The sequence below is a fragment of the Ranitomeya variabilis genome, chromosome 2, assembly GCF_051348905.1.
Source record: "Ranitomeya variabilis isolate aRanVar5 chromosome 2, aRanVar5.hap1, whole genome shotgun sequence".
In the NCBI taxonomy this organism is placed as follows: domain Eukaryota; kingdom Metazoa; phylum Chordata; class Amphibia; order Anura; family Dendrobatidae; genus Ranitomeya; species Ranitomeya variabilis.
This window is the reverse complement of record NC_135233.1, coordinates 679736542-679763330: the sequence shown is the minus strand read 5'-3', so window position 1 is coordinate 679763330 and position 26789 is coordinate 679736542. Positions and strand designations below refer to the sequence as shown.

The window sequence follows — 26789 nt, the reverse complement described above, 5'->3', positions numbered from 1 at the left end:
CGTCATCTCCCTTAGGAGCCGGTTTTTTCTTTGTGTCTAAGAAAGACGGCTCTTTGAGGCCGTGTATTGATTATCGACTTTTGAATAAAATCACGGTTAAATATCAATATCCGTTACCACTGCTTACTGATTTGTTTGCTCGTATAAAGGGGGCCAAGTGGTTCTCTAAGATTGATCTCCGTGGGGCGTATAATTTGGTGCGAATCAAGCAGGGGGATGAGTGGAAAACCGCATTTAATACGCCCGAGGGCCATTTTGAGTATTTGGTGATGCCTTTTGGTCTTTCTAATGCCCCTTCAGTCTTCCAGTCCTTTATGCATGACATTTTCCGTGATTATTTGGATAAATTTATGATTGTGTATCTGGATGATATTCTGATTTTTTCGGATGACTGGGACTCTCATGTCCAGCAGGTCAGGAGGGTTTTTCAGGTTTTGCGGTCTAATTCCTTGTGTGTGAAGGGTTCTAAGTGTGTTTTTGGGGTTCAAAAGATTTCCTTCTTGGGATACATTTTTTCCCCCTCTTCCATCGAGATGGATCCTGTCAAGGTTCAGGCTATTGGTGATTGGACGCAACCCTCTTCTCTTAAGAGTCTTCAGAAATTTTTGGGCTTTGCTAACTTTTATCGTCGATTTATTGCTGGTTTTTCTGATGTTGTCAAACCATTGACTGATTTGACTAAGAAGGGTGCTGATGTTGCTGATTGGTCCCCTGATGCTGTGGAGGCCTTTCGGGAGCTCAAGCGCCGCTTTTCTTCCGCCCCAGTGTTGCGTCAGCCTGATGTTGCTCTTCCTTTTCAGGTTGAGGTCGACGCTTCTGAAATCGGAGCTGGGGCGGTGTTGTCGCAGAGAAGTTCCGACTGCTCCGTGATGAGACCTTGTGCCTTTTTTTCCCGTAAATTTTCGCCCGCCGAGCGGAATTATGATATTGGGAATCGGGAGCTGTTGGCCATGAAGTGGGCTTTTGAGGAGTGGCGTCACTGGCTTGAGGGGGCCAGACATCAGGTGGTGGTATTGACTGACCACAAAAATTTAATTTACCTTGAGTCTGCCAGGCGCCTGAATCCTAGACAGGCGCGCTGGTCGTTGTTTTTCTCTCGGTTTAATTTTGTGGTGTCTTACCTACCGGGTTCCAAGAATGTTAAGGCGGATGCCCTTTCTAGGAGTTTTGAGCCTGACTCCCCTGGTAATTCTGAGCCCACAGGTATCCTTAAAGATGGAGTGATATTGTCTGCCGTTTCTCCAGACCTGCGGCGGGCCTTGCAGGAGTTTCAGGCGGATAGACCTGATCGTTGCCCACCTGGTAGACTGTTTGTTCCTGATGATTGGACCAGTAGAGTCATCTCTGAGGTTCATTCTTCTGCGTTGGCAGGTCATCCTGGAATCTTTGGTACCAGGGATTTGGTGGCAAGGTCCTTCTGGTGGCCTTCCCTGTCACGAGATGTGCGAGGCTTTGTGCAGTCTTGTGACGTTTGTGCTCGGGCCAAGCCTTGTTGTTCTCGGGCTAGTGGATTGTTGTTACCCTTGCCTATCCCGAAGAGGCCTTGGACGCACATCTCGATGGATTTTATTTCGGATCTGCCTGTTTCTCAGAAGATGTCTGTCATCTGGGTGGTGTGTGACCGTTTCTCTAAGATGGTCCATCTGGTTCCCTTGCCTAAGTTGCCTTCTTCTTCCGAGTTGGTTCCTCTGTTTTTTCAAAATGTTGTTCGTTTGCATGGTATTCCGGAGAATATCGTTTCTGACAGAGGGACCCAATTCGTGTCTAGATTTTGGCGGGCATTCTGTGCTAGGATGGGCATAGATTTGTCTTTTTCGTCTGCTTTCCATCCTCAGACTAATGGCCAGACCGAGCGGACTAATCAGACCTTGGAGACATATTTGAGGTGTTTTGTGTCTGCGGATCAGGATGATTGGGTTGCTTTTTTGCCTTTGGCGGAGTTCGCCCTCAATAATCGGGCCAGCTCTGCCACCTTGGTGTCCCCGTTTTTCTGTAATTCGGGGTTTCATCCTCGATTTTCCTCCGGTCAAGTGGAATCTTCGGATTGTCCTGGAGTGGATGCTGTGGTGGAGAGGTTGCATCAGATTTGGGGGCAGGTGGTGGACAATTTGAAGTTGTCCCAGGAGAAGACTCAGCTTTTTGCCAACCGCCGTCGTCGTGTTGGTCCTCGGCTTTGTGTTGGGGACTTGGTGTGGTTGTCTTCTCGTTTTGTCCCTATGAGGGTTTCTTCTCCTAAGTTTAAGCCTCGGTTCATCGGCCCGTACAAGATATTGGAGATTTTTAACCCTGTGTCCTTCCGTTTGGACCTCCCTGCATCCTTTTCGATTCATAATGTTTTTCATCGGTCATTGTTGCGCAGGTATGAGGTACCGGCTGTGCCTTCCGTTGAGCCTCCTGCTCCGGTGTTGGTTGAGGGTGAGTTGGAGTACGTTGTGGAAAAGATCTTAGACTCTCGTGTTTCCAGACGGAAGCTCCAGTATCTGGTCAAATGGAAGGGATAGGGTCAGGAGGATAATTCTTGGGTCACTGCCTCTGATGTTCATGCCTCCGATCTTGTCCGTGCCTTTCATAGGGCTCATCCTGATCGCCCTGGTGGTTCTGGTGAGGGTTCGGTGCCCCCTCCTTGAGGGGGGGTACTGTTGTGAAATTGGATTCTGGGCTCCCCCGGTGGCCACTTGTGGAATTGTACTTGTGTGCATCATCCCCTCTGTTCACCTGCTCCTATCAGGATGTGGGAGTCGCTATATAACCTTGCTCCTCTGTCAGTTTCATGCCGGTCAACAATGTAATCAGAAGCCTTCTGTGCATGTTCCTGCTACTAGACAACTCCTAGCTAAGTTGGACTTTTGTCCTTGTGTGTTTTTGCATTTTGTTCCTGTTCACAGCTGCTGTTTCGTTACTGTGTCTGGAAAGCTCTTGTGAGCGGAAATTGCCACTCTGGTGTTATGAGTTAATGCTAGAGTCTTAAAGTAATTTCTGGATGGTGTTTTGATAGGGTTTTCTGCTGACCATGAAAGTGCCCTTTCTGTCTTCATGCTATCTAGTAAGCGGACCTCGATTTTGCTAAACCTATTTTCATACTACGTTTGTCATTTCATCTAAAATCATCGCCAATATATGTGGGGGCCTCTGTCTGCCTTTTGGGAAAATTTCTCTAGAGGTGAGCCAGGACTGTCTTTTCCTCTGCTAGGATTAGGTAGTTCTCCGGCTGGCGCTGGGCATCTAGGGATAAAAAACGTAGGCATGCTACCCGGCCACTTCTAGTTGTGCGGCAGGTTTAGTTCATGGTCAGTATAGTTTCCATCTTCCAAGAGCTAGTTCTCATATATGCTGGGCTATGTTCTCTCGCCATTGAGAATCATGACACTGCCCCCACTCTTCATACTGTGTCTGCACCTACCTCCTCACTCTCCATTCTGGGTCCACACCCATTTCCCATTCACCATACTGTGTCTGCACCCATGCCCAAATTTGTGTCCTCAAATCTTCCCCATTACACTAAATCTCCCCCAGCCCCGTTACACTAAATCTTCCCTACTAAAGTAAATCTTCTCCACCACAGTAAATCTCCCCCACCACAGTAAATCTCCCCCATCTCAGTAAATCTCCCCCACCACAGTAAATCTCCCCCACCACAGTAAATCTCCCCCACACACACAGAAAATCTCCCCCACCCTAAATATCTTACATTTAATCTTTAGTGACTTCAGCTCCACTATTGTGGAGCACTTACCATGAATGTTCCTCACGTGACCTGATCATGTTGCTGATGTAACTCTGGACCGGCAGTCAAAGCTTTAATTGTACTAGTGTCTGAAAGATGCAAGTACAATTGTTCACCGGGAGCCAGTGTGCTGCATGTTCTGTGAGCAGGCTATCAGCTTAGCAGCCAATTCAGAAAACGGCGGACTCCCAGTCCAGGGGGGGCAAAATGCAGCGGGTAAGACACTTCGAACTGCCGCATTAGGTGACCTGACTGTGCCCACCTGCCGGCTGCGACTGGGGCACATATGCTGGCTGCCCTCCCCTAAACATACCTCTCAATAATGGGCTATTAAAAGGAACAAGAAGGATATGCTATCCAAGTCTGCATTATCTATGAGGGTGATGAGCATAGAGGATAAGTTGTTTGGGACTTTCCGTGCTGCTAATTTGGTATGCATAATCAACCATAAGTATTACTAAATATCACGTCTAATCTGCATATCTTTGACCAGTACAACTAATACTTGTCCGATGAGCCTATAGATATCAGTGCTCTATGTTATTCTAGTTGGCTAGGGGATGGGACATATTAGAAAGCAAAAATACTTTCAGTAACTTATATACTATACAGAATTACATCTTGAACAAGAGTACCAATGAAGATTGAGCTGTAGCTATACAAGTACCGTAATTCATGAACTTGACTGCCCGGCTGAAATCACCTTCACTTATCTTGCAGGGTAAATTAATCATCTATTCATAAAAACACACCTTCTCAACCTTGCACCAATGTGACCAGGTTTACATGCGCTGGTAATTCTCATTGACATTATATATGTGATATTCATTTGTCACCCTGTAAATTACTCACACTCCAAACATTTAAAATGCATCCATAAAAATATTGTCACCAAATAAATATAGCTTCATACTTCGCAATATTCTTCCATTACCAGTTAAAGCTTATTGTTAAAATAGAACTGAATCACAACAGCTCTGCCCGAAGTTGTCAAACTAACTAAGCACAGGAAGTCAGGTCTTAGTTACTTGTACTAATCTGATGTATCTACATCATTTCATAAAATGCACAATGATAAAAACCTTCTTTAGGAGATATCAAGTTAAAATTATTTTTCTTTTCATATACTATGTGGGTTTAGAGCACCAGTGATTTCTGTGTCAAATTACAGTAGTTCTATGGAAAGGTAAAAACTGAGAAATAGAAGGATAGTTGGGGGATCAGTGAAGGCCCAAACTCATGATGAAAATGTGATGGCATTTTATTGCAAAATGTGATCACTTTATTGTTATGACTGTAAAAGCACACTCAGGCGTGTTATGTAAAAACCAGGAGAGACAAACACCTGAACCTAACAGGTCTCATTTAAGACTTGGAAAGTCCCTAATATGACCCTGATTTGTCTCTGCCTGACCGCAGAGGTTGGCAGAGCCTGTTGGGCTCTCCATGCATGTGTCATGACTGTCACACAGCCGCGACACATGCAGCTGCGGTGCTGATCAGCTGGCGCAATCCAGGAAGCCGAGTTTCCTCTGTAGCTTATTCGGCAAATGCTATAGCTTGCCGAATAAGAGGGAACCCGAACAAATTTGCTTATCTCTAGTTGGCACCCTAAGTATACGGAATGGCACCCCACTCAAAGTCAACTTACCCTGATTGTCCTGCGCCCTCTCTATAAATAATCTGCAACACAATCAATAACAACTGTAAAGTCAAATACTCAAAAATCTGGGGAAGAGGCAGAGGCCTATTAACATGTTCATACAGACACACAGGAAGGACAAAAGAAAATTAAAAGAACCGCACAACAAATGGAATACGTGGAAAACCTCCTAGACCCCAAACATAAAAGACAGGGATGAGTGCTGGAGAGGAAGACACACAAACAAATTGTAGGAAAAGCAACTGAGATTAACCCAGTAGGATAATCCCTAGCTGAGGAGATGAATCTCTAAACATCATCTGTCTTGACATGTAGCCAGCAAAGAAGGCAGGTGCAAGGTGAGTATAGGATGTGATAGGACAGAACCAAGTAGGGAAGTGAAAGACACCTAAATAGAAGCAAACCAAATAAAGGAAAGAAAAGACAAAAGAACCATCAGCAGTTGGACAGAGACCAAACAGGCTGTGGCTCAGTAGAGAGAGGAACTGACCACAAAGCAAGAGGTCACCAGCTCTAGTCCTGAAACTGAGGCATGACATAGATGTGATATGATTAAGGATCCATTTACATAAACCAACTTGTAGCATTAAGTTTTACAAATAATTTATAGGTATGAAAGGCAGTCTAGTGTGCGATGATCCAATCCAACCTATTAAAATACAAAAAATGTATAATAGCAAGGAAACGAATAAAGAAGTTATATATTTCAAGTGTCAGTCAAGCAATACATTATAGCTACAAAGAGGAAGCTTATTTGGCAAGAATGTCCTTGTTATACAAAGGTTATAATTATGTGTGTTGCATCAATTATGATCTTAAAAAATGGGTACTAAATTTACATTTGTTGCATGCGCACCTGATTCATAAAATGTCCAAACCAGACATATTCATGCCACACAAGGTAACTGCATTAAAAATAATCACTTACTAATAGGGTGTATGCCAACAAGTGACTGATATTTTAGGGGTGCAGTCACACAATTCGGCTGGCCATGTGGCTGAAACTCTGCCCACCCATAATGAGCCAATGGCCTTGCGATTATGTTTCATAATCATGCATTCATCAGCACCGCACGTGGCTAGTCACACAGTGTGGCCGCAGTCTTAGAGTGCATTCACATGACCGTATTTTCAGTCAGAATGAGGTCCAAAAAAAAAACTGACCTCAAATGGATGTCACTCACACAAATTTTATTTATTATGCCTGATCGGATAGCAGTATTTTTTCACAAGAACTGAAAAAAATAGCAGCATGCACTAGATCTTCTGTATTTTGGATGAAACTTTCCTACTCAAGTGTATGGGGGGATAAAAAAAAGAACTGTATTATACAGATTATCCAAATGTAAATGTTATTAACTGTTCATATGTAAAAATGGAGGCCATACGGATGTAAAATCATAGCATACCAATGACAATACAGATGAAAAATTATCAGTTCAAAATCTGGACAATTTACTTTCATACGGTCATGTAAACTTAGCCTTAAGAGAATTCATTAGAAACGCACATTTAAAACTTAGAGAACTGGGTTACCAAGAAATAAAACTGCCTCGAAACCTCTTTTCCCACCACTTTATATGTTGTCCAGTTTCTGCTTACATTCTGCCATGTGTATGTAGACAGAAATCCAATTCTTTCTTCTTGGAATGATCACTGCTAATTCCTCACTTTAAAACTTTTTCTTGAGATATGCAAGTTATTCCACTTCTGACGTTTTGTTATAATGTTCACATTTCATTTGAAGTCTTGTAATTGTCCCCTGGGAATAAACCCATGGATGTTCTGTAGCTGTGACTTCATAGCACTTCTAAGGTCTGTTTCATGTTGAGAAATATATAGTTTCCAACCACAGTTTTACAGAAATAAAGCAAAGCTTTCAACTTTAGCCTCAGCTGTTACAAGAATAAAAATGCAACTGGCAGAATGTACAAATATCTGTCTATCTATATGTCTGTCTATCTGTCAGAAGAATAGAATTAAAGGGAAACTGTCACCTCCAGAAACATTCTTTAAATTTTATTCTTGGTTATCTGTAGTTAAATAGCATTTAAATCCTGTTTAGCTAATTTACTGGAGCAGCAGCTATAGGTAGAAAATTAAGTTTTATTCTCCCTGCAGCCACTCGCTTGCAGTCATTGATGTGGGGCAAGAGACTATAACAGTTACTGCTCAATATACAGCAAGTGTGCTGTAATTACTCCCCAGATCTCTGAGTGACCGTCAGCACTGAAGACATAGGCTGTAATCACTCACCAACGCTTTGATTGACAGATTGATCTAATGTGTGTGAAGAGCTGTCAATCAAAGTGCTGGGGAGTAATTAAGATCAGTCTGTCAGATTCTTTATGCCTACTAAGACATATACATAGCTAAGTAGGGTACTCTAGGACATTTTCAATTACAACTGTGTAGCTGGAGATAGATTTATCAATATAGAGAAAACTACGTTTTTTGATTTTGTAAATTAGCTGTCAAGATCTCTAAGAGTGATCCGAGTCCTAGCAAGTGAATCAGCTCTTTAAACTAAACCCAACTTATTGACACCTTCTTGGCCTTAATTGAGATTTGCACTGTGATGTGTTCACTGACTGGAGTACACGCAATAGGTAAAGCCCTAATGAGATGGGCAGTGACCAGTAGAAGCAGTGGAGTAGTTATTATTGCCTGAGACCAACCTTAGAGCACTTCATAGCTGGAGCTGTAGATGATTTAGTTGTCATCAACTATCTCATAGGTTGTTTTTCAATAGTGCTAGTACACATAGGGCCTGATTAATTAAGGTATTTATGGCAGAATTCTGAACTCAAAATTCTGAAGTTGTGCAAAAATGCTGTGACTTTTGACATTTTCAGGCCAAGACTTTGCCCAAGTGAGTGGAGCACTGGCAAAACAAGGCATAGCTAAGTCCCCTCGACCAATTCATGAACATTTATGGCGCTATGTTATGGTGAAAATGTTACCATCAGTTAGGATTTGGCCCACAAGCTATTATTTGTTAAGAAAATTTCATGGGGCTCACTGGGCGAGGTGGATCCTCTAAGCCTAAGGTCCAGGTGGACACATGTACCATGGGTGTCAGTGCAGCAGGTTGGTGAGTAGAGGGACTGGAGATTGTAGGTAGAAAGGTGAAATGAGACAAAAGGGTTTCCAGCTCCGGATATAAAATTAAAAAAACTTTATTCCATAATATTAAAAGAAGAGAGATTTAGTTGTTGGACATGAACCGGTGTATGCCGGAAGAAGATGCCGTTGTATCACTGAACGCGTTTCGAACTTGTATAGTGTTCTTGGATACTGAGGACTAAGAACACTATACGTGTTCGAAACGCGTTCAGTGATACAATGGCATCTTCCTCGGCATACACCGGTTCATGTCCAACAACTAAATCTCTCTTCTTTTAATACTATGGAATAAAGTTTTTTTTTATTTTATATCCAGAGCTGGAAACCCTTTTGTCTCTTTGCACCAGTCTCCCTTCCGTGCTCGGATTCCTTTCATGGACCATGAAAGTATTCATAGGGGTGAGCTGAATTTTTATTTTTTCTACACAAGAAAGGTGAAATGCTGGAAACCATAGGCAAGCAGAGAACATCAGGTGGTGTGCAGGAAACCGCAGGCAGGAGTAGGACATCAGGAAGCCACAGATAACTAGGTAAAGGCACTAAAAGTTCCTGGTCTAGAGGAGACGTCCTCCAGCCCACAGCCAGGTTGCTGTGCACAAACAAACTGCAAGTTTAGTCACAGATTCAATACCAAGAAGCCCATAAATAGGCCCAGACAGTTCATCACATGGAAGCACTCCAGTCCACCTTCAAAGCCCGACATGGAGCACCAGAGAGTTCAACGGACCGCAGCAGATAAAGCAGAGCCTAGACCAGGGACAGGTGTGAAAATGTCAGACTTGCCAGGGCGAATTGCAAGAATCTTGACCAATAAGAGTCAACACTGTAAGCATTGAGTCTGCATGAACTTAGTGTATTATAAGAAAAGTGTAAAAACTTATGAAATGTGGATAATTGTACTTCAGTAAACATAGAAACATCTGACTAAAACACTTATGCAGCAAACTTTGTGAAAACCAAAATTTGTGTCATTCTCAAAACATTTGGCCTTCATGGTTTATAGTAAAGGGATTATCATCCCCCAGGTTATATATATAGAACATGTTTATACATAGATATTCCATCTTGGACTTAGACCCTTTCTATCATAGTGCATTGAATCTATTACAAGCTTCTTGTTAACAACCTGTGGAAAGTCCAAGGACTTTGTAGCTGATTAATCAGGAACTACGTAAGAACCTGTAATTAAAAAGTAAAAGAACTGCTTTGGTATTTAAAAGTCCATACTTGATATCTCCTATTGCAGGCAATAAATATGTATTTCTCAGAAAATTGTGCACATAGCTATTTCTACATTTCTGTGATTATGACCGAAAGTGAGTATTAGTCACTGTGGAAAAGTTTTGTGATTTAGAGAAATCTATGTTGAATTTCATTTCTTTTAGTCACTGATGAGACGAAAATAGCAAGCAAAGATGCGACCATCGGTTTTAGGCCACATTCACACTCTCAGTATTTGGTCAGTATTTTACCTCAGTATCTGTAAGCCAAAACCAGGAGTGGAACATTCAGAGGAAAAGTATAATAGAAGCACGTTACCACTTCTGTATTTCTCACCCACTCCTCATTTTAGCTTACAAATACTGAGGTAAAATACTGACCGAATACTGAATATGTGAACATGGCCTTAAAGTGCAGCTGAGCCCATCTTCCAGCAGACAGCTGCAGGCTCAGTAACCGAAAAAAAGAACATCTGCATCATATCTGAGCCCTCATACACAATATATTTAATACGCCTTTGCAGCATTTGCCATCTGATGTGTATGGGGGCCTCATAATGCCCCCCTGACACATGGTGTTGGGGTAGATAAGGATCAGATGGTTTAAATTGGTATCTTAAAGGGTTTCTTCAGGGTTTCAGAAAGCTGATGTCCACAGTTGCAGTGTGTTTTAAAACACAAATTGTCTTTACTCACTCTTCCCAGGACCATCAGTGAGTCTTCACCAATGCTCCTGGTGTCTGTTGTTGCCTACAGAGCGCATGTCATGTCGACAGAGTTTTTCAGTTATGACAGCCCATCTAACATCGCATTATATTCATTTTGTGTTAGGCCATGCCATACAGTTCCATATGGTGTAGCCACAATTACACGGAAACACGCAATTCTGTGCTTTCCCATAAAGAACATATAGTGGTTCTGCGGCTGTAGAATCCACGAGCATAAAGACATAAAAAGACATAAAAGAAAAAATGTACAAAATGTGGAAATAAAAACAAAATTAATTTAGATGTTATGTGCAGCTACAGGAGCTGCCTGCAGTTTGTGTGGTGTCATTACCTAAAGAGCCCTATAGATGTATTATCTAGTAAGTAATGATTTCAGGCTTGGAAAATCTAATATGTCACATCCATAAGTAACATATTTGTGAAGAATCCATCTGCCTGTAGGTATTTACTAATGCTTACCCAGTGTAACATTGTGATGCAGAAAGTTTTACACTCCAATAATGCCAAATGTGCAAAGGATTGCAACAGCTTGGTTCTGAATCATGGGCTGGCAAGAAATCATGCCATATGTTGCATTTACCACAGCAATCATTCGTTATATAGGGTAGTGCTGCATTGTTTTTTTGTGGCTGTTTATGAGCTCAATATTTTGTCGTTTTTTGACTTTGCAGAAAATGGGGACACTAAAAATAAAAATGTCAATTAAAATGAACTTCCTAAAAATAAAAAAGTAGTTTCTTACAAATTATGATTATACTTTAAATGGAAGCTGACAGAAGATTCTTCCTGCCCGAAACACAGGCTGCATGAATCAGACCTTCGCGTTTATATTGTAGGCATATATAGCCCCTCAACGAGTGGAGGACAGAGGAGCCTCTTAAAGAAGAAGTTACAGGTCTGTGAGAGCCAGAAATATTGCATTTTTTAGGTGACCAATTACTTATTTTCCACCATAATTTGCAAAATAAATCTTGCCAAATCAGACAAGGTGATTGTCTGGATTTGTTTTCTCATTTTGACTCTCATAGTTGTGGTCTACCTATGATGTCAATTACAGGCCTCTCTCATCTTTTTAAATGGAAGAACTTGCACAATTGGTGGCTGACTACATACTTTTTCCCCACTGTATCTGCAGGAAAAGGAATTTGTGCAGGTTGGAGATAGATGGGGATGGCGCCTGAAATGTGAATAGTCAGATGTGTCTTTGTCGTAATCTCTGCAGCCAAGTAGGACTATCTAGATTGCCCCTGGAATTTGTATTCTAATCACTTTCTGTGAAACACTAGACTTGGATTTAGCAACATTAATGACATCAAGTTTTCCAGGGCCAGAAGCAGCAAAACTGCCCCTGACCATCACACTACCACCACCATACTTTACTGTTGTTATGATGTTCCTTTTCTGAACATCTCAAATGCATTGTGTTGCTGAAGTATTTATGACTCTGCCATTGAATAGGGTTGGGGTTAAGAGGCCTGTGCCTATGACTGACACTGGGGAAATTGGTCCTTGGTCAGAATTTGTAAAGAATATTTCAAAGTTGTAATAAGCTTAGGCATAATTGATTAATGTTCTGGTAAATTTATGCAGTATTACTCCTGTCTCTCATTATGACTGATCTTACCATGGAGGATTTTGTTGCAACCTCCTGCAATGTAAATCTACTCTATTCTAAATGTTTTCCGGTCTTAGCAAGAACTGAACTCAGATCTTGCATAGCAAACATTCAGTGGTAACAAATGTTTTTTTACTACTAAGTTTTTCTACTAAATAATATCAGGCCTATTGCCACGTGATGGAGTTGTCTTGTGGAAAATTCTGGTTTTTAGTAGGTATGCAAAAATACTAGTGCAGCAATCATGCAAAATATTAATGACTCATTCCAATTTCAATTCATCCATTGTTAAGAGATTTCCAGTTAGCACATTTAATGAACTGAATTATAAAATAAATATGAATAAATGAAAATCCAAATGCTGTATTAGCTATGCATTAATTTCTATTAGCTACAAACATGATTAAGTATAATATTCATTATTTACTTACTCAAATTAATATGCATAAAATACAACAGTGGAATAGGACGTAATGAGAAAACTGATGTAAGTAATGATTACTTTTCATCATATAAAAGAATACGTGTTGTGCTTAAAGATACTCAGCTCTCTGTTTCTTTCTAGGAGAACAGAGTTTCTCTGTTGGACTATAATCAAGCAACATGAAGGACTTGGCGTTGGCCCAGCTATTACTGTCATCACAAAAGCAGCAGTGCCACCTACTCAACCACTCAAGCTGGCAACAAACAAGTGCTCCCCAGCACCTGCAAACTAAGTCACGCAGTAGATGTCAACCTTGTATTCTCCCGGGAAAGCAGCCTAGGTATTAGTCATCATGTAGTGGAAAGAACACACTATCTATCTATCTATCTATCTATCTATCTATCTATCTATCTATCTATCTATCTATCTATCCTTATCTGTCTATCTAAAATGTGAAAAAAAGTGAAAAACAGTACTGCTTCAAATAGCAAACCATGCAGGTCCAAGCCTTCAGGTTCCTGACCAATTCATTAAGACTGGTATTGTACATGTCAGTCTTAATGAAGGGGTGTGCAGGAGTAAGATGCATTAACCCCTTCCTGACCTGTGATGCAGCATATGCATTATGGCGGGATCGCGTTCCTGCGGGTCGGGTAAATGGGTTAACTGGATTTCACCCGACCTGCAGGAACAGGGGGACTTGTACTTGAGCCCGGGGGCTTTGCCCCCCCATGGCTATATTCCCTCTGGTGACCTCTTTGTCACCACCCCCCAGATCCAATTGGAGCTAGCGTCCATGTGACGCTATCCCTCCAATTAGATGTGGAGAGGCGGAGTGAAATATGGCTGCCCTCGCTTTGTAGCCTGATCCCTTCCGTGGGAGCTGCAGAGCGATGTCCCTTCTGCTGCGCTGCTGCTGCTGCCGCCACATCGCCGCCTGATCGCTGCCTGACCGCCGCCTGATCGCTGCCACCTGCCATCCGGTACTGCCCTCTGCTGCCCTCCTGTCCGATTCCACCTCCCTGACCTCTGCTCCCTCCCCCTGCCCCCCTGATCACCCCCCTGCTGCTGCTGGCTCCATCTCTATTTCCATGCTGCATCTCCTCAGCCCCCTCCTGCCCCCCGTGCCTGAGAGCCCTCCCTGCCCTCCAGATCACCTGCCCGCCACTCTGATCACCCCCCAACCCACTTATTACCCCCTGCCCCGCTGGTCACCCCCCTGCCCTGCTGATCTCCCCCTGCCCCGTGAATCGCCCCCTGCCCCATGGATTGCCCTATGCCCTGTGGATCGCCCCCTGCCCCGCTGATCTCCCCCTGCCCCGCAGATCTCCCCCTGCCCTGCTGATCTCCCTGCCCTGCTGATCTCCCCCTGCCCTGTGGATTGCCCCCTGCCTCGTGGATTGCCCACTGCCCTGCTGATCTTACCCCTGCCCTGCTGATCTCACCCCTGCCCTGCTGATATCACCCCTGCCTTGCTCCCCCCTGCCCCGCTGATGACCCCCTGATCACCCCCCTGCTGTTGCTGCTGGCTCCATCTCCATTTCCATGCTGCATCTCCTCAGCTCCCTCCTGCCCCCCGTGCCTGAGAGCCCTCCTGCCCCCCAGATTGCCCTCTGCCCTGCTGATCTCCCCCCCTGCCCCGATGATCTCCCCCTGCCCCACGGATTGCCCCCTGCCCCATGGATTGCCCCCTGCCCCGTGAATCGCCCCCTGCCTTAATGATCTCCCCCATCCAGCTGATCTCTCCCCTGCCCCGCTGATCGCCCCCCACCGTGCTGAACTCCCCCCTGCCCCGCTGATTGCCCCCTGCCCCGCGAATCACCCCCTGCCCCGCTGATCTCCCCCTGCCTCACTGATCTCCCCTGCCCCGCTGATCTTACCCCTGCCCTGCTGATCTCACCCCTGTCCCACTGATTTCATCCTGCTCCGCTGATCTCCCCCTGCTCCACTGATCTCCCCACTGCCCTGGTGATCACCCCCCTGCCCCAGTGATCACCCCCTCCCGCCCCAGTTTTCCCATTAGGGTTAGAGTTGGGCTAAAGTGAGTTGGGCTAAAGTTAGAGTTAGGGTTGGGGCTAAAATTAGGGTTAGGGTTGGGGCTCAAGTTAGGGTTGGGATTAAGGTTAGGGTTGGGGTTGGGATTAGGGTTAGGGGTGTGTTCGGGTTAGGTTTGTGGCTAGGGTTGGGATTAGAGTGAGGGGTGTGTTGGGTTAGGGTTGGAGTTAGAATTGGGGGGTTTCCACTGTTTAGGCACATCAGGGGCTCTGCAAATGTAATATTCCTTCAAAGTCTGCATTTCAAAACATCACTACTTCCTTTGCGAGCCCCGACGTGTGCCCAAACAGTGGTTCCCTCCACATATGGGGTACCAGCGTACTCAGGACAAACTGGACAACAACAGTTGGGGTCCAATTTCTCCTGTTACCCTTGTGAAAATAAAAAATTGCGGGCTAAAAAATAATTTTTGAGGAAAAAAAAAGATTTTTTATTTTCACGGCTCTGCGTTATAAACTTCTGTGAAGCACGTGGGGGTAAAAAGTGCTCACCACACCTAGAAACGTTTCTTGGGGGGTCTAGCTTCCAAAATGGGGTCACTTCTGGGGGGTTTCTACTGTTTAGGCACATCGTGCTCTGCAAACCTAACATGTTGCCCGCAGACCATTCCATCAAAGTCTGCATTTCAAAACATCACTATGTCCCTTCCGAGCCCCAACGTGTGCCCAAGCAGTGGTTCCCCCCCACATGTGGGGTACCAGCATACTCAGGACAAACTGGACAACTTTTGGGGTCTAATTTCTCCTGTTACCCTTGTGAAAATAAAAAAATTGTGGGCTAAAAAATCTTTTTTGAGGAAAAAAATGATTTTTTATTTTCACGGCTCTGCGTTATAATCTTCTGTGAAGCACTTGGGGGTTATAAGTGCTCACTATGCATCTAGATAAGTTCCTTGGGGGGTCTAGGTTCCAAAATGGGGTCACTTGTAGGGGAGCTCCAATGTTTAGGCACACAGGGGCTCTCCAAACGCGACATGGCGTCGCTAACGATTGGAGCTAATTTTCCATTCAAAAAGTCAAATGGCGCTCCTTCCCTTCTGAGCCCTGCTTTGCGCCCAAACAGTGCTTTACCCCGACATATGAGGTTTCAGCATACTCAGGACAAATTGCCCAACAACTTTTGGGGCCCACTTTCTCCTTTTTCCCTTGCGAAAATAAAAAAAAATGTTGCTAAAAGATCATTTTTGTGACTAAAAAGTGAAATGTTCATTTTTTCTTCCATGTTGCTTCTGCTGCTGTGAAACACCTGAAGGGTGAATAAACTTCTTGATTTTTGTTTTGATCAGCTTAAGGGGTATAGTTTTTAGAATGGTGTCATTTTGGGTATTTTCAGCCATATAGACCCCTCAAACTGACTTCAAATGTGAGGTAGCCCCTAAAAAAACTGTTTTTGTAAATTTTGTTGTAAAAATGAGAAATCGCTGGTCAACTTTTAACCCTTATAACTTCCTAACCAAAAAAAATTTTGTTTCCCAATTTGTGCTGATGTAAAGTAGACATCTGGGAAATGTTATTTATTAACTATTTTTTGTCATATAACTCTCTCGTTTAACAGAATAATAATTCAAAATTTGAAAATTTTCAAAGTTTCCGTTTTTTTCTCAAATAAACGCAAAAATGATGGACCTAAATTTAGCACTAACATGAAGCCCAATATGTCACGAAAAAACTTTCTCAGAATTGTTAGGATCCGTTGAAGTGTTCCTGAGTTATTACCTCATAAAGGGACACTGGTCAGAATTGCAAAAAATGGCCAAGTCATTAAGATCAAAATAGGCTGGGTCATGAAGGGGTTAAATTCATTAAGGGACACAACTTCCCAGTGGCAAGCATCTCGGTGCGTCTCACCACAAGTTGTAGTATTTCTGAATTCGGCCTTTTGGCGGAACTGACCAGTAGGGTTGAGCGAAACGGGTCGGCCATTTTCAGAAGTCGCCGACTTTTGGCAAAGTCGGGTTTCATGAAACCCGACCCGACCCCTGTGTGGGGTTGGCCATGAGGTCGGCGATCTTCTGATTCTGGTATCGGAATTCCGATACCGAGTTCCGATATGTTTGCGATATCGGGAATCGGTATCGGAATCCATATTTAAGTGTAAAATAAAGAATCAAAATAAAAAATATTGATATACTCACCCTCGGACGCGCTCTGGTACTAACCGGCAGCCTTCCTTCCTAAGAATGAGCGCGTGAATGACCTGCGGTAACGTCGCGGCTTGTGATTGGTCGCGTGAGCGGTCACATGGGCGGTCACGTGACCAATCACAAGCCGCGACGTCATCTAAGGTCCTTCACGCGCTCATTCTTAGGAAGGAAGGCTGCCGGTTAGTACCAGGGCGCGTCCGAGGGTGAGTATATCAATATTTTTTATTTTGATTCTTTATTTTACACATTAATATGGATCCCAGGGCCTGAAGGAGAGTTTCCTCTCCTTCAGACCCTGGGAACCTTAGTATCCCATTGCACTGCATTGGGTTTCGTGTTTCAGCCGACCCCGACCCCGACTTTTTTATAGGATCGGCCGATTTCACTCGACCCGACTTGTGAGAAAGTCGGGTTTCGTGAAACCCGACCCGATCCTATAAAAATAAAAGTCGCTCAGCCCTACTGACCAGTACTGATATGAAAATGACAAAAGTCACAATATTTCTGGTCTATTTTTCAAAAGAGTTTAACCTCAGAAACTGGCATAAATAATTTGATGAATTGGCACCAAACTTCCAAAGAGTCATGAGGAATGGGCCCAAATTCTGAAAAAGAAAAGAATGTCCAGCTTCACCGAATCCGTAAAAAAGAGTTTTCTTTATTCACAAACTTTTAAGTATAGAGGATACAGACTTCAGCACAAGCCATATGGGTAAGAATCTCAACGCGTTTCTGGAGACTAAGCTCCCTTAATCATGACATCATGACTTGTCATGATTAAGGGAGCTTAGTCTCCAGAAACGCGTTGAGATTCTTACCCATATGGCTTGTGCTGAAGTCTGTATCCTCTATACTTAAAAGTTTGTGAATAAAGAAAACTCTTTTTTACGGATTCGGTGAAGCTGGACATTCTTTTCTTTTTTGGACTTTATACGCCTGGACACAGCGGGTCCGTGCTCCCGAGGATTGGTTTATGCATCACGGGTGAGCTGGTTTATATTCCTTCTTCCCAAATTCTGACCAACTATTGTGAGAAGCTTGTGGAAAGATATCCCAAACATTTGACCCAAGTCATTCAGTTTAAGGGCAATGGTACCAAATACTAATGAAATGTATGTAAACTTTTGGCTTTGCAGTAAGTAATAAAAATGCCTTAAAACATTCTCTCTCATTATTCTGGCATTTGGCAAATATTAATACTTATGGTAATCCTAATTGACCTAAAACGGGAAAGGTTTATTCTGATTTCATGAAATATATTGAGAAAAGCATGCATCTGTGTCTTTTTAAATAGTGTATCTATCTACCTATCTATCTGTCTATCTATCTATCTATCTATCTATCTATCTATCTATCTATCTATCTATCATGACAAAATCACTGGTAAAGTGCTGAATGGGATAGACATCTCACTGAGGCTATTAGCCTTAGTGATTTGAAACCCAGAGGATTGCTCCAGCAAACTATGTGTTGACAGGGGTTAATCGGCCATTTAAAGGCTGTTTTTTTTGTGGACAGCCATAGAGCGGGTGGGAGATTGTCCACCTTATCTCCACCCCACGGTGTGGTCTAGGGTTTAAATAGTTGGTCTTCTTAAGGTACCTTCACACGAAACGACATTATAACGATATCGCTAGCAATCCGTGACGTTGCAGCGTCCTCGCTAGCGATATCGTTTCGTTTGACACGCAGCAGCGATCAGGATCCTGCTGTGATGTCGCTGGTCGCTGAATAAAGTCCAGAACTTTATTTGGTCGTCCGATCGCTGTGTATCGTTGTGTTTGAAAGCAAAAGCAACGATACCAGCGATATTTTACACTGGTAACCAGGGTAAACATCGGGTTACTAAGCGCAGGGCCGCGCTTAGTTACCCGATGTTTACCCTGGTTACTAGCGTAAAATGTAAAAAAAACAAACAGCACATACTCACATTGCGTCCCCTGCAGTCTGCTTCCTCCTCTGACTCAGCGCCGCAAAGTGAAAGTGAAAGCAGCACAGCGGTGACGTCACCGCTCTGCTCTCACTGTACGGCGCTCAGTCAGTCAGGAAGTGGACGCAGGGGGACGTGAATGTAAGTATGTGCTGTTTGTTTTTTTTAGATTTTACGCTGGTAACCAGGGTAAACATCGGGTTACTAAGCGCGGCCCTGCGCTTAGTTACCCGATGTTTACCCTGGTTACCAGGGGACCTCGGCATAGTTGATCGCTGGAGAGCGGTCTGTGTGACAGCTCTCCAGCGACCAAACAGCGACGCTGCAGCGATCGACATCGTTGTCGCTATCGCTGCAGCGTCGCTTCGTGTGAAGGTACCTTAAGGCATTCTGTGTTCAGTTTGTGTGGAGAGACTAAAGGTACCTTCACACGAAGCGACGCTGCAGCGATAGCGACAACGATGCCGATCGCTGCAGCGTTGCTGTTTGATCGCTGGAAAGCTGTCACACAGACCGCTCTCCAGCGACCAACGATGCCGAGGTCCCCGGGTAACCAGGGTAAACATCGGGTTGCTAAGCGCAGGGCCGCGCTTAGTAACCCGATGTTTACCCTGGTTACCAGCGTAAAAGTAAAAAAAAACAAACAGTACATGCTCACCTGCGCGCTCCCCAGCGTCTGCTTCCTGACACTGACTGAGCTCCGGCCCTAACAGCAGAGAGGTGACGTCACCGCTGTGCTTTCACTTTCACTTTAGGGCCGGAGCTCAGTCAGTGTCAGGAAGCAGACGCTGGGGAGCGCGCAGGTGAGCATGTACGGTTTGTTTTTTTTACTTTTACGCTGGTAACCAGGGTAAACATCGGGTTACTAAGCGCGGCCCTGCACTTGGTAACCCGATGTTTACCCTGGTTACCAGTGTAAAACATCGCTGGTATCGTTGCTTTTGCTTTCAAACGCAACGATACACGGCGATCGGACGACCAAATAAAGTTCTGGACTTTATTCAGCGACCAGCGACATCACAGCAGGATCCTGATCGCTGCTGCGTGTCAAACGAAACGATATCGCTAACCAGGACGCTGCAACGTCACGGATCGCTAGCGATGTCGTTTCGTGTGAAGGTACCTTAACTACAGGAAAGTGCTTATGTTGGTGTTAAACTGAACCATGTGTTTTTGCTAACCCTGACAGATTCCCGCAGATATATGGACTGTGAGATACCGCTTTATTTTGTTTTTCCTGTTTTCCCCAAAGGGCCATTTTTATTTTTCCTTCACCAAAATTTATGTCACATTTACCTAATAAACCAGTGAAGGACTTAAAGAGACAGTGTTTACGTGCCTATCTCTGTGTACCGCTGAGTGAGCTGATCTACTATCTATCTATTTATCATCTATCTGTCTTATCTATCTCAAACACCTAAAAATAAATCCAAAAGAGGTAGCACATCCATCAAAATAAAGTGAAAATTGGGTTTTAATCAATGCCCATGTGTGAATACATAAGCATGGAATGTATGAGCCATATATGAGCATGGGCATGGAATAAAACCCTGTTTTCCTTGTTTTTTATGGAAGTGCTGCTTCTTTTGGGTTTTTGTAGTTAGTGATCACGTGATCAAGGATCTATTGTCTTGCACCTATGCTTTTGAACGGATTACACTAACGGTACATATAAATCTGTTATCGATAAATACAACACAACACCTGCTGCTTATAAATATCCTTCTCTGATGCTCAAGATTCGCAGCTCCACCACATTGAAGAATACCATAGCTAAAACATGCCCTTCCTGGCAATTCTTCTTGTAATCAATATTGATGTTACTCGGGAAAATTAATTGTAACTCATGAGTCGTTTTCATTGTGAAGTTTCATGTAAAAGGCAGATAATAATTACATATCTTAAAATATCACTCAGAGATATGCTTCTCCTTAGGGTTTTATAGAACGACTTTCCATTTACCATGTTTTTATTCACCGCTTCTCCCTTTTTACAAGATTGATACGTCAATCTTATTCTCTATTGTTCATAGCAGTTCATTTCACGGTACATTAATTTGAAAATTTCTCTGTCCATTGGAGAAATATTGCAGCCAAATTCCTTCCTATGAAAATATTTCTTAGTTCTTTCACTTATACAATAAAGTATTTGGATAACACTTTCTGAGCTTCCACTTTAGTCAGCAAATGCACAGTCAGTTCTCAAAGTTGGAAAAATAGTCAAGTGTAATGGTGCATGTACACCGCACGATTATCCTGATAGAGGATTCCTAGGAATGCTCGCTCAGGATAACCGTACGGCTTAAATAGTTACGGATCTCAGAAAATGGGGCCACAAACTAAAATTTTTTTTTTTACGAATTTCAAAATTGTTTTCACAACTTAAACTTAAAAAAAATCTTAAACAAATTTTGTATCATCGTAATTATATTAACCTGAAGAGTCATGTTGCCAGATTATTTTAACCACATGATCAAAATCTTAAAAACAAAACCCAAAAAATGATGCTTGATTTGCATTTTTTCATCATTTCACCACGCTTCCAGCACTTTGTATGGTAAAATGAATGGTGTAATTCATACAATTTGCCAACCAAATTTTTTTCTCACATGGCTACTTAAATGGAAAAATTAAATAAATGATGGCTCTTGGAGGAAGGGGAGGAAATAATGAAAGCACAAAATGAAAATTGGATGCGGCAAGAAAGGCTTACTAACTACCAAAAGTAGTCCAAGGAAGGACAAATGGTGAAATGGTGACAGGGCCATGGACACATAAAGCACTCTGATGCTGGTGGGGATGTGGAGAACAAAGGCTATCTCATCTGACCTGATCCAAGTGAAGAGCAGGATATAGGTGTCATTCATTGCGCTGCTGTTAAAATCTCGATGGCAGAGTAAAATCGAAGAAGTTTTATTGAACAGGTTTTACAGGTCAGCGCGTTTCAAGGTCCTATACACGACCTCTTCATCAGGACAGAAACCTAAACTTTACGCCTTCGAGATTTTATCAGCAGCGCATTGAATGGCACCTTCATCATTCTCTTCATTTTCCTGTGTCTAGATATGACCGGTATCTTGCAGCAGCTATAACACATGCCTACCGTATGTTGCTAGTTGCAACCACATCAAGCGAGTGGTCTCACTTTTCCTATTTCTCTGTCACCATTAGATAAGACCCTATTGTGCTTTTTGTCTCCTAGTTTTCACTCAGATTCAAGTGAAACACTTAAGGTACCTTCACACGAAACAACTTTGTAACGATATCGCTAGCGATCCGTGACGTTGCAGCGTCCTCGCTAGTGATATCGTTTTGTTTGACACGCAGCAGCGATCAGGATCCTGCTGTGATGTCGCTGGTCGCTGAATAAAGTCCAGAACTTTATTTGGTCGTCCGATCGCCGTGTATCGTTGTGTTTGAAAGCAAAAGCAACGATACCAGCGATATTTTACACTGGTAACCAGGGTAAACATCGGGTGACCAAGCGCAGGGCCGGGCTTAGTAACCCGATGTTTACCCTGGTTACCAGCGTAAAAGTAAAAAAAACAAACAGTACATGCTCACCTGCGCGTCCCCCAGCGTCTGCTTCCTGACACTTACTGAGCGCCGGCCCGAAAGTGAAAGCACAGCGGTGACGTCACCGCTGTGCTGTTAGGGCCGGAGCTCAGTCAGTGTCAGGAAGCAGACGCTGGGGGACGCGCAGGTGAGTATGTACTGTTTGTTTTTTTTACTTTTACGCTGGTAACCAGGGTAAACATCGGGTTACTAAGCGCGGCCCTGCGCTTAGCAACCCGATGTTTACCCTGGTTACCCGGGGACCTCGGCATCGTTGGTCGCTGGATAGCGGTCTGTGTGACAGCTCCCCAGCGATCAAACAGCGACGCTGCAGCGATCGGCATCGTTGTCGCTATCGCTGCAGCGTCGCTTCGTGTGAAGGTACCTTTACTGTTGGAAAAGTTAGACTCTACTGCTGGGAAACCTCGGATTGTAGAGATATTGTCTCTCTGCTGCATACCGCCATTGTTTGTTGACATGACATGGCTCAGCAGTCACGAGTTGTAGAAAGGACATCACTGTTGAAGATCCATCAGCATATGATGTTAGATATGTGAGTTGTGAAGGTGTTCATTGATGGCTGAAATATTCCATTACCCATCTAACTAGCTAAGTCTGTTGAGTCTATGGGAACAATGGGGTACTAGTGTGCTGGACAATAACAAGCTCAAACCCAGGGGAGGTATGAAGTAGGGTCCTATAGATTTAGGAGAGAATCACTTGGGGCAAGCAGGGATGATAACTGATGTCTGCCTGTAATCTTAGATTTGTGGTGAAGACATAATCCTGGATTATCATGGAGCATTTCTGATTGCTGCTATTAGAGGCAGGTGCCAAATGTATAAGATGTCCGGCAGGCACCCACTGTCTATGACGAGGGCTCAGCTCCTAAGCCTGCTCCATAATACACACGACATTTGCTGTAGGTGTATTGCTCGGGTAAAAAGAAGAGGTTAAGGTAATATAATTTATTTTCACAATTTCATCCTTTTCCTATCACAGATTACTAAAGGTATATAGCTCGTCCAGTAACAGGGTTCTCTTACTCTTCTTGAGCATTCGTATATGGTTTTTCTGCTCTAAATAGGTTATGTGTTCAGACAGCGAGGAGCACATAATCCACTGTGGATAACGCTAAGAGACGAAATCTGCATGTTCATATGAGGCAGGAAGACATCATTGTTATATGCAGCTCTCTGACTGAACTGATGTTGAGACCCAAGGATGAGCTCTTCCATGACTGTGACTGCTGGCTTGTACTACACATGCCCCAGTCAGACAGCGTTGTACTGTATAGCTGTCTGGTTGAACAGTACAAGTACGAGCCAGAAGTCACAGTCACAGAAGAACTTCCCGTTTTTGGTTCTTGGCGATAGTACAGGCAGACAGCTGCACAGAATAGCTCTGTCTACTCAATGAAGAAATCAGCGTTGTTCTATATAACTGCCTGGGGCACTCGGTACATGCCAGCAGTCACAGTCACGGAAGAACCTTGCTCATGGACATGCTATATATCCATTAACAGAGAAGGATGTGATTCTGAAAATGGATTGTATTTGAAAAGTTTATTGTGTTTCAAAGATCTGTTACACAGAATACATTTGTTGTATTGGTTAAACCCCTTAAAGAGGCATCTGCTGGTTTACAGATATATTTCAGATTCATTATATAGCAATGAAAGATACTCTAAAACATAACTTTTAATGATATGATTTAATTCACAAGTGGCCCTTGGGAAATCAGAAAAAGTTCTATGCCTATCATAGGGCTGACTTTACCCTATACAGAAATTAGTAGACCCCAAAAAAAGATACAAAACTGTACAGGGAAAAATTCTAGGCCCACAATTAAACACAACTCTATATATCAATAATTGGACAAAAAACAGGTATAAGGTGTCATGGTGCATAAATAACTGCAGAAAGTGTCAATCTCACCTATTTGAGTTTTAAGGGATGCCACATCCAAAGGGGTTTCCTCGATAGTCTTGAGCACTTGGTTCAGTCTGTCTGCCCTGCCATGCTCTCTGTGTGTGCTCCCACCATAGCATGACCAACACCCAGTGTAGCTCTATTGATGTATACCCCAGAAAAATATCCCTCCGAATGTGTTTCTTTTCTCAATAATGAGATGTCTTCAGGGGAATGTACTTGTTAAGGGGAAGGTATAAGATAAAAATAAAAGTAATGAGATCCATATTGCTCACTAGTCCATAGAGCAAAAAGGGGGGAATCCCACAATGGTGGGTATTCATTCAGGGGATGCAGAGTGGTGACACCCCTTTGTAGAAAAAATGGGGAGCATTCTACATAATATAGGGTACATACAAAGTTAATAACAGCATAACATTCTTAGATTTTACCTGAATCATTACTACTCCAAAATGTCTTCTGGTCCAAAGGGCTCAAGGCTTCTTTTTTGCATGATTTCATCACCTAAAACATGAACATAAGGCACATTGTATTACATATGTGTTCAACAAGATTACCAGTATTGCTGAATTCTAACCTACTAAAGGAAGACGAAGAACTTAACATTTTACTTTCATCTATAATGTATAATGTAAATGAGCTCTGGCTATTCAGTAACACATACCGGTAATAGGAAATGATCTATACAGTATTGCCGAGTTTTACTTTGCAAAGATTTCAGAATTTTTAGCTTAGACCTTTCTGACTGATTTGATTTAAAAGAACACAACAAAAGCACCAACAAATATAAAATATTCAAGATACACAAATATAAATATATAGACTCAAAAAAAGTAGTGAATCAATTATGGTGCTTAAGAAGAAAAAGAAAAAGTGAAAACCACTTCAATATATATGAACAACAACCGATGCAGAACAGTGGACAAACAGGGACCCAGGCAAGAAAATAGGTGAGAAATTATATAATTTTATTGGTTATAATGCAATGTGGCAACAATATTCCACAATAAAATAATAAAAATCAATATGCACATATGCAGGACAGAAATATGAAAAATATATTCATACATAATTAACCCGTTTCTGACCTCGGACAGGATAGTACGTCCGAGGTCAGAACCCCCGCTTTGATGCAGGCTCCGGCGGTGAGCCGGGACATGTCAGCTGTTTTGAACAACTGACATGTGCCCGCAATAACGACGGGTGGAATCGCGATCCACTCGCCGCTATTAACTAGTTAAATGCCTCTGTCAAATGCTGACAGCAGCATTTAACCGGCGCTTCCGGCCATCGGGCCAGAAATGAGCGCATTGCTGACCCCGTCACATGATCGGGGGTCAGCGATGCTTCTGCAGAGTAACCATAGAGGTCCTTGAGATCTCTATGGTTTCTGATACCGGCCTGCTGTGAGCGCCACCCTGTGGTCGGCGCTCACAGCACACCTGCATTTCTGCTACATAGCAGCGAACATCAGATCGCTGCTATGTAGCAGGGCCGATCGAGTTGTGCCAGCTTCTAGCCTCCCATGGAGGCTATTGAAGCATGGCAAAAGTAAAAAAAAAAAGTTTCAAAAAATGATAAAAATAAAAAAAATATAAAAGTTTAAATCACCCCCCCCCCCTTTCGCCCCATTCAAAATAAAACAATAAAAAAAAATCAATCCTACACATATTTGGTATCGCCGCTTTCAGAATCGCCCTATATATCAATAAAAAAAAGCATTAACCTGATCGCTAAACAGCGTAGCGAGAAAAAAACGCCAGAATTATTTTTTTTGCATTAAAATGCAATAACGGGCGATTAAAAGAACGTATCCGGACAAATCTGGTATCAATAAAAACGACACCTTGGAACGCAAACAATAAGCCCTCAACCGACCCCAGATCATAAAAAATGGAGACACTATGGGTATCGGAAAATGGCGCATTTTTTATTTTTTTTAGCAAAGTTTGGAATTTTTTTTCACCACTTAGATAAAAGAGAACCTAGACATGTTTGGTGTCTATGAACTTGTAATGACCTCGAGAATCATAACATCAGGTCAGTTTTAGCATTTAGTGAACCTAGCAAAAAAGCCAAACAAAAAACAAGTGTGGGATTGCACTTTTTTTGCAATTTCACCGCACTTGGAATTTTTTCCCGTTTTCTAGTACCCGACATGGTAAAACCAATGAAGTCGTTCAAAAGTACAACTCGTCCTGCAAAAAATAAGCCCTCACATGGCCATATTGATGGAAAAATAAAAAAGTTATGGCTCTGGGAAGGAGGGGAGCGAAAAACGAACACGGAAAAACGGAAAATCCCAAGGTCATGAAGGGGTTAATTCAAAAATCTATTAAAAAAAACCTTAAAAAAAGGCAATCTGTAATATAACTTAAAACCCATTTACTGTATATATAACATTTTTTTGTGTAACTACATAACAATAAAAATCTAAAATATATATCAATTGTGAGGACCATATATATTGTCCCAACAAGTGCAATCAATAAAGTGCAAGGGACAAACAGTTCCTAATGAAAACCAACACTCTCTTTATAAACTATAAAGTGAAAATAGTGCATTAAAAAAGCAAGTGAAATTTGCATAGTATAATGGGTTAAATATAAGATGGTATACCTTTCAGGGGTTAATAGATCCAGCATACATGCGTCCCTGATTTGATTGTACACTTGC

General features: G+C 42.8%; 1 protein-coding gene across 1 annotated transcript in view; it reads right to left on the bottom strand.

The window, feature by feature from the left end:
• Positions 1-24533: 24533 nt before the first annotated feature.
• Positions 24534-26789, bottom strand: part of LOC143803916 (uncharacterized) — a 127035-nt gene continuing 124779 nt past the window's right edge. The window contains exon 3 of the mRNA XM_077281675.1: positions 24534-24617. Coding sequence (XP_077137790.1) covers positions 24534-24617 — 84 coding nt within the window. The remainder of the gene's footprint in view (positions 24618-26789) is intronic.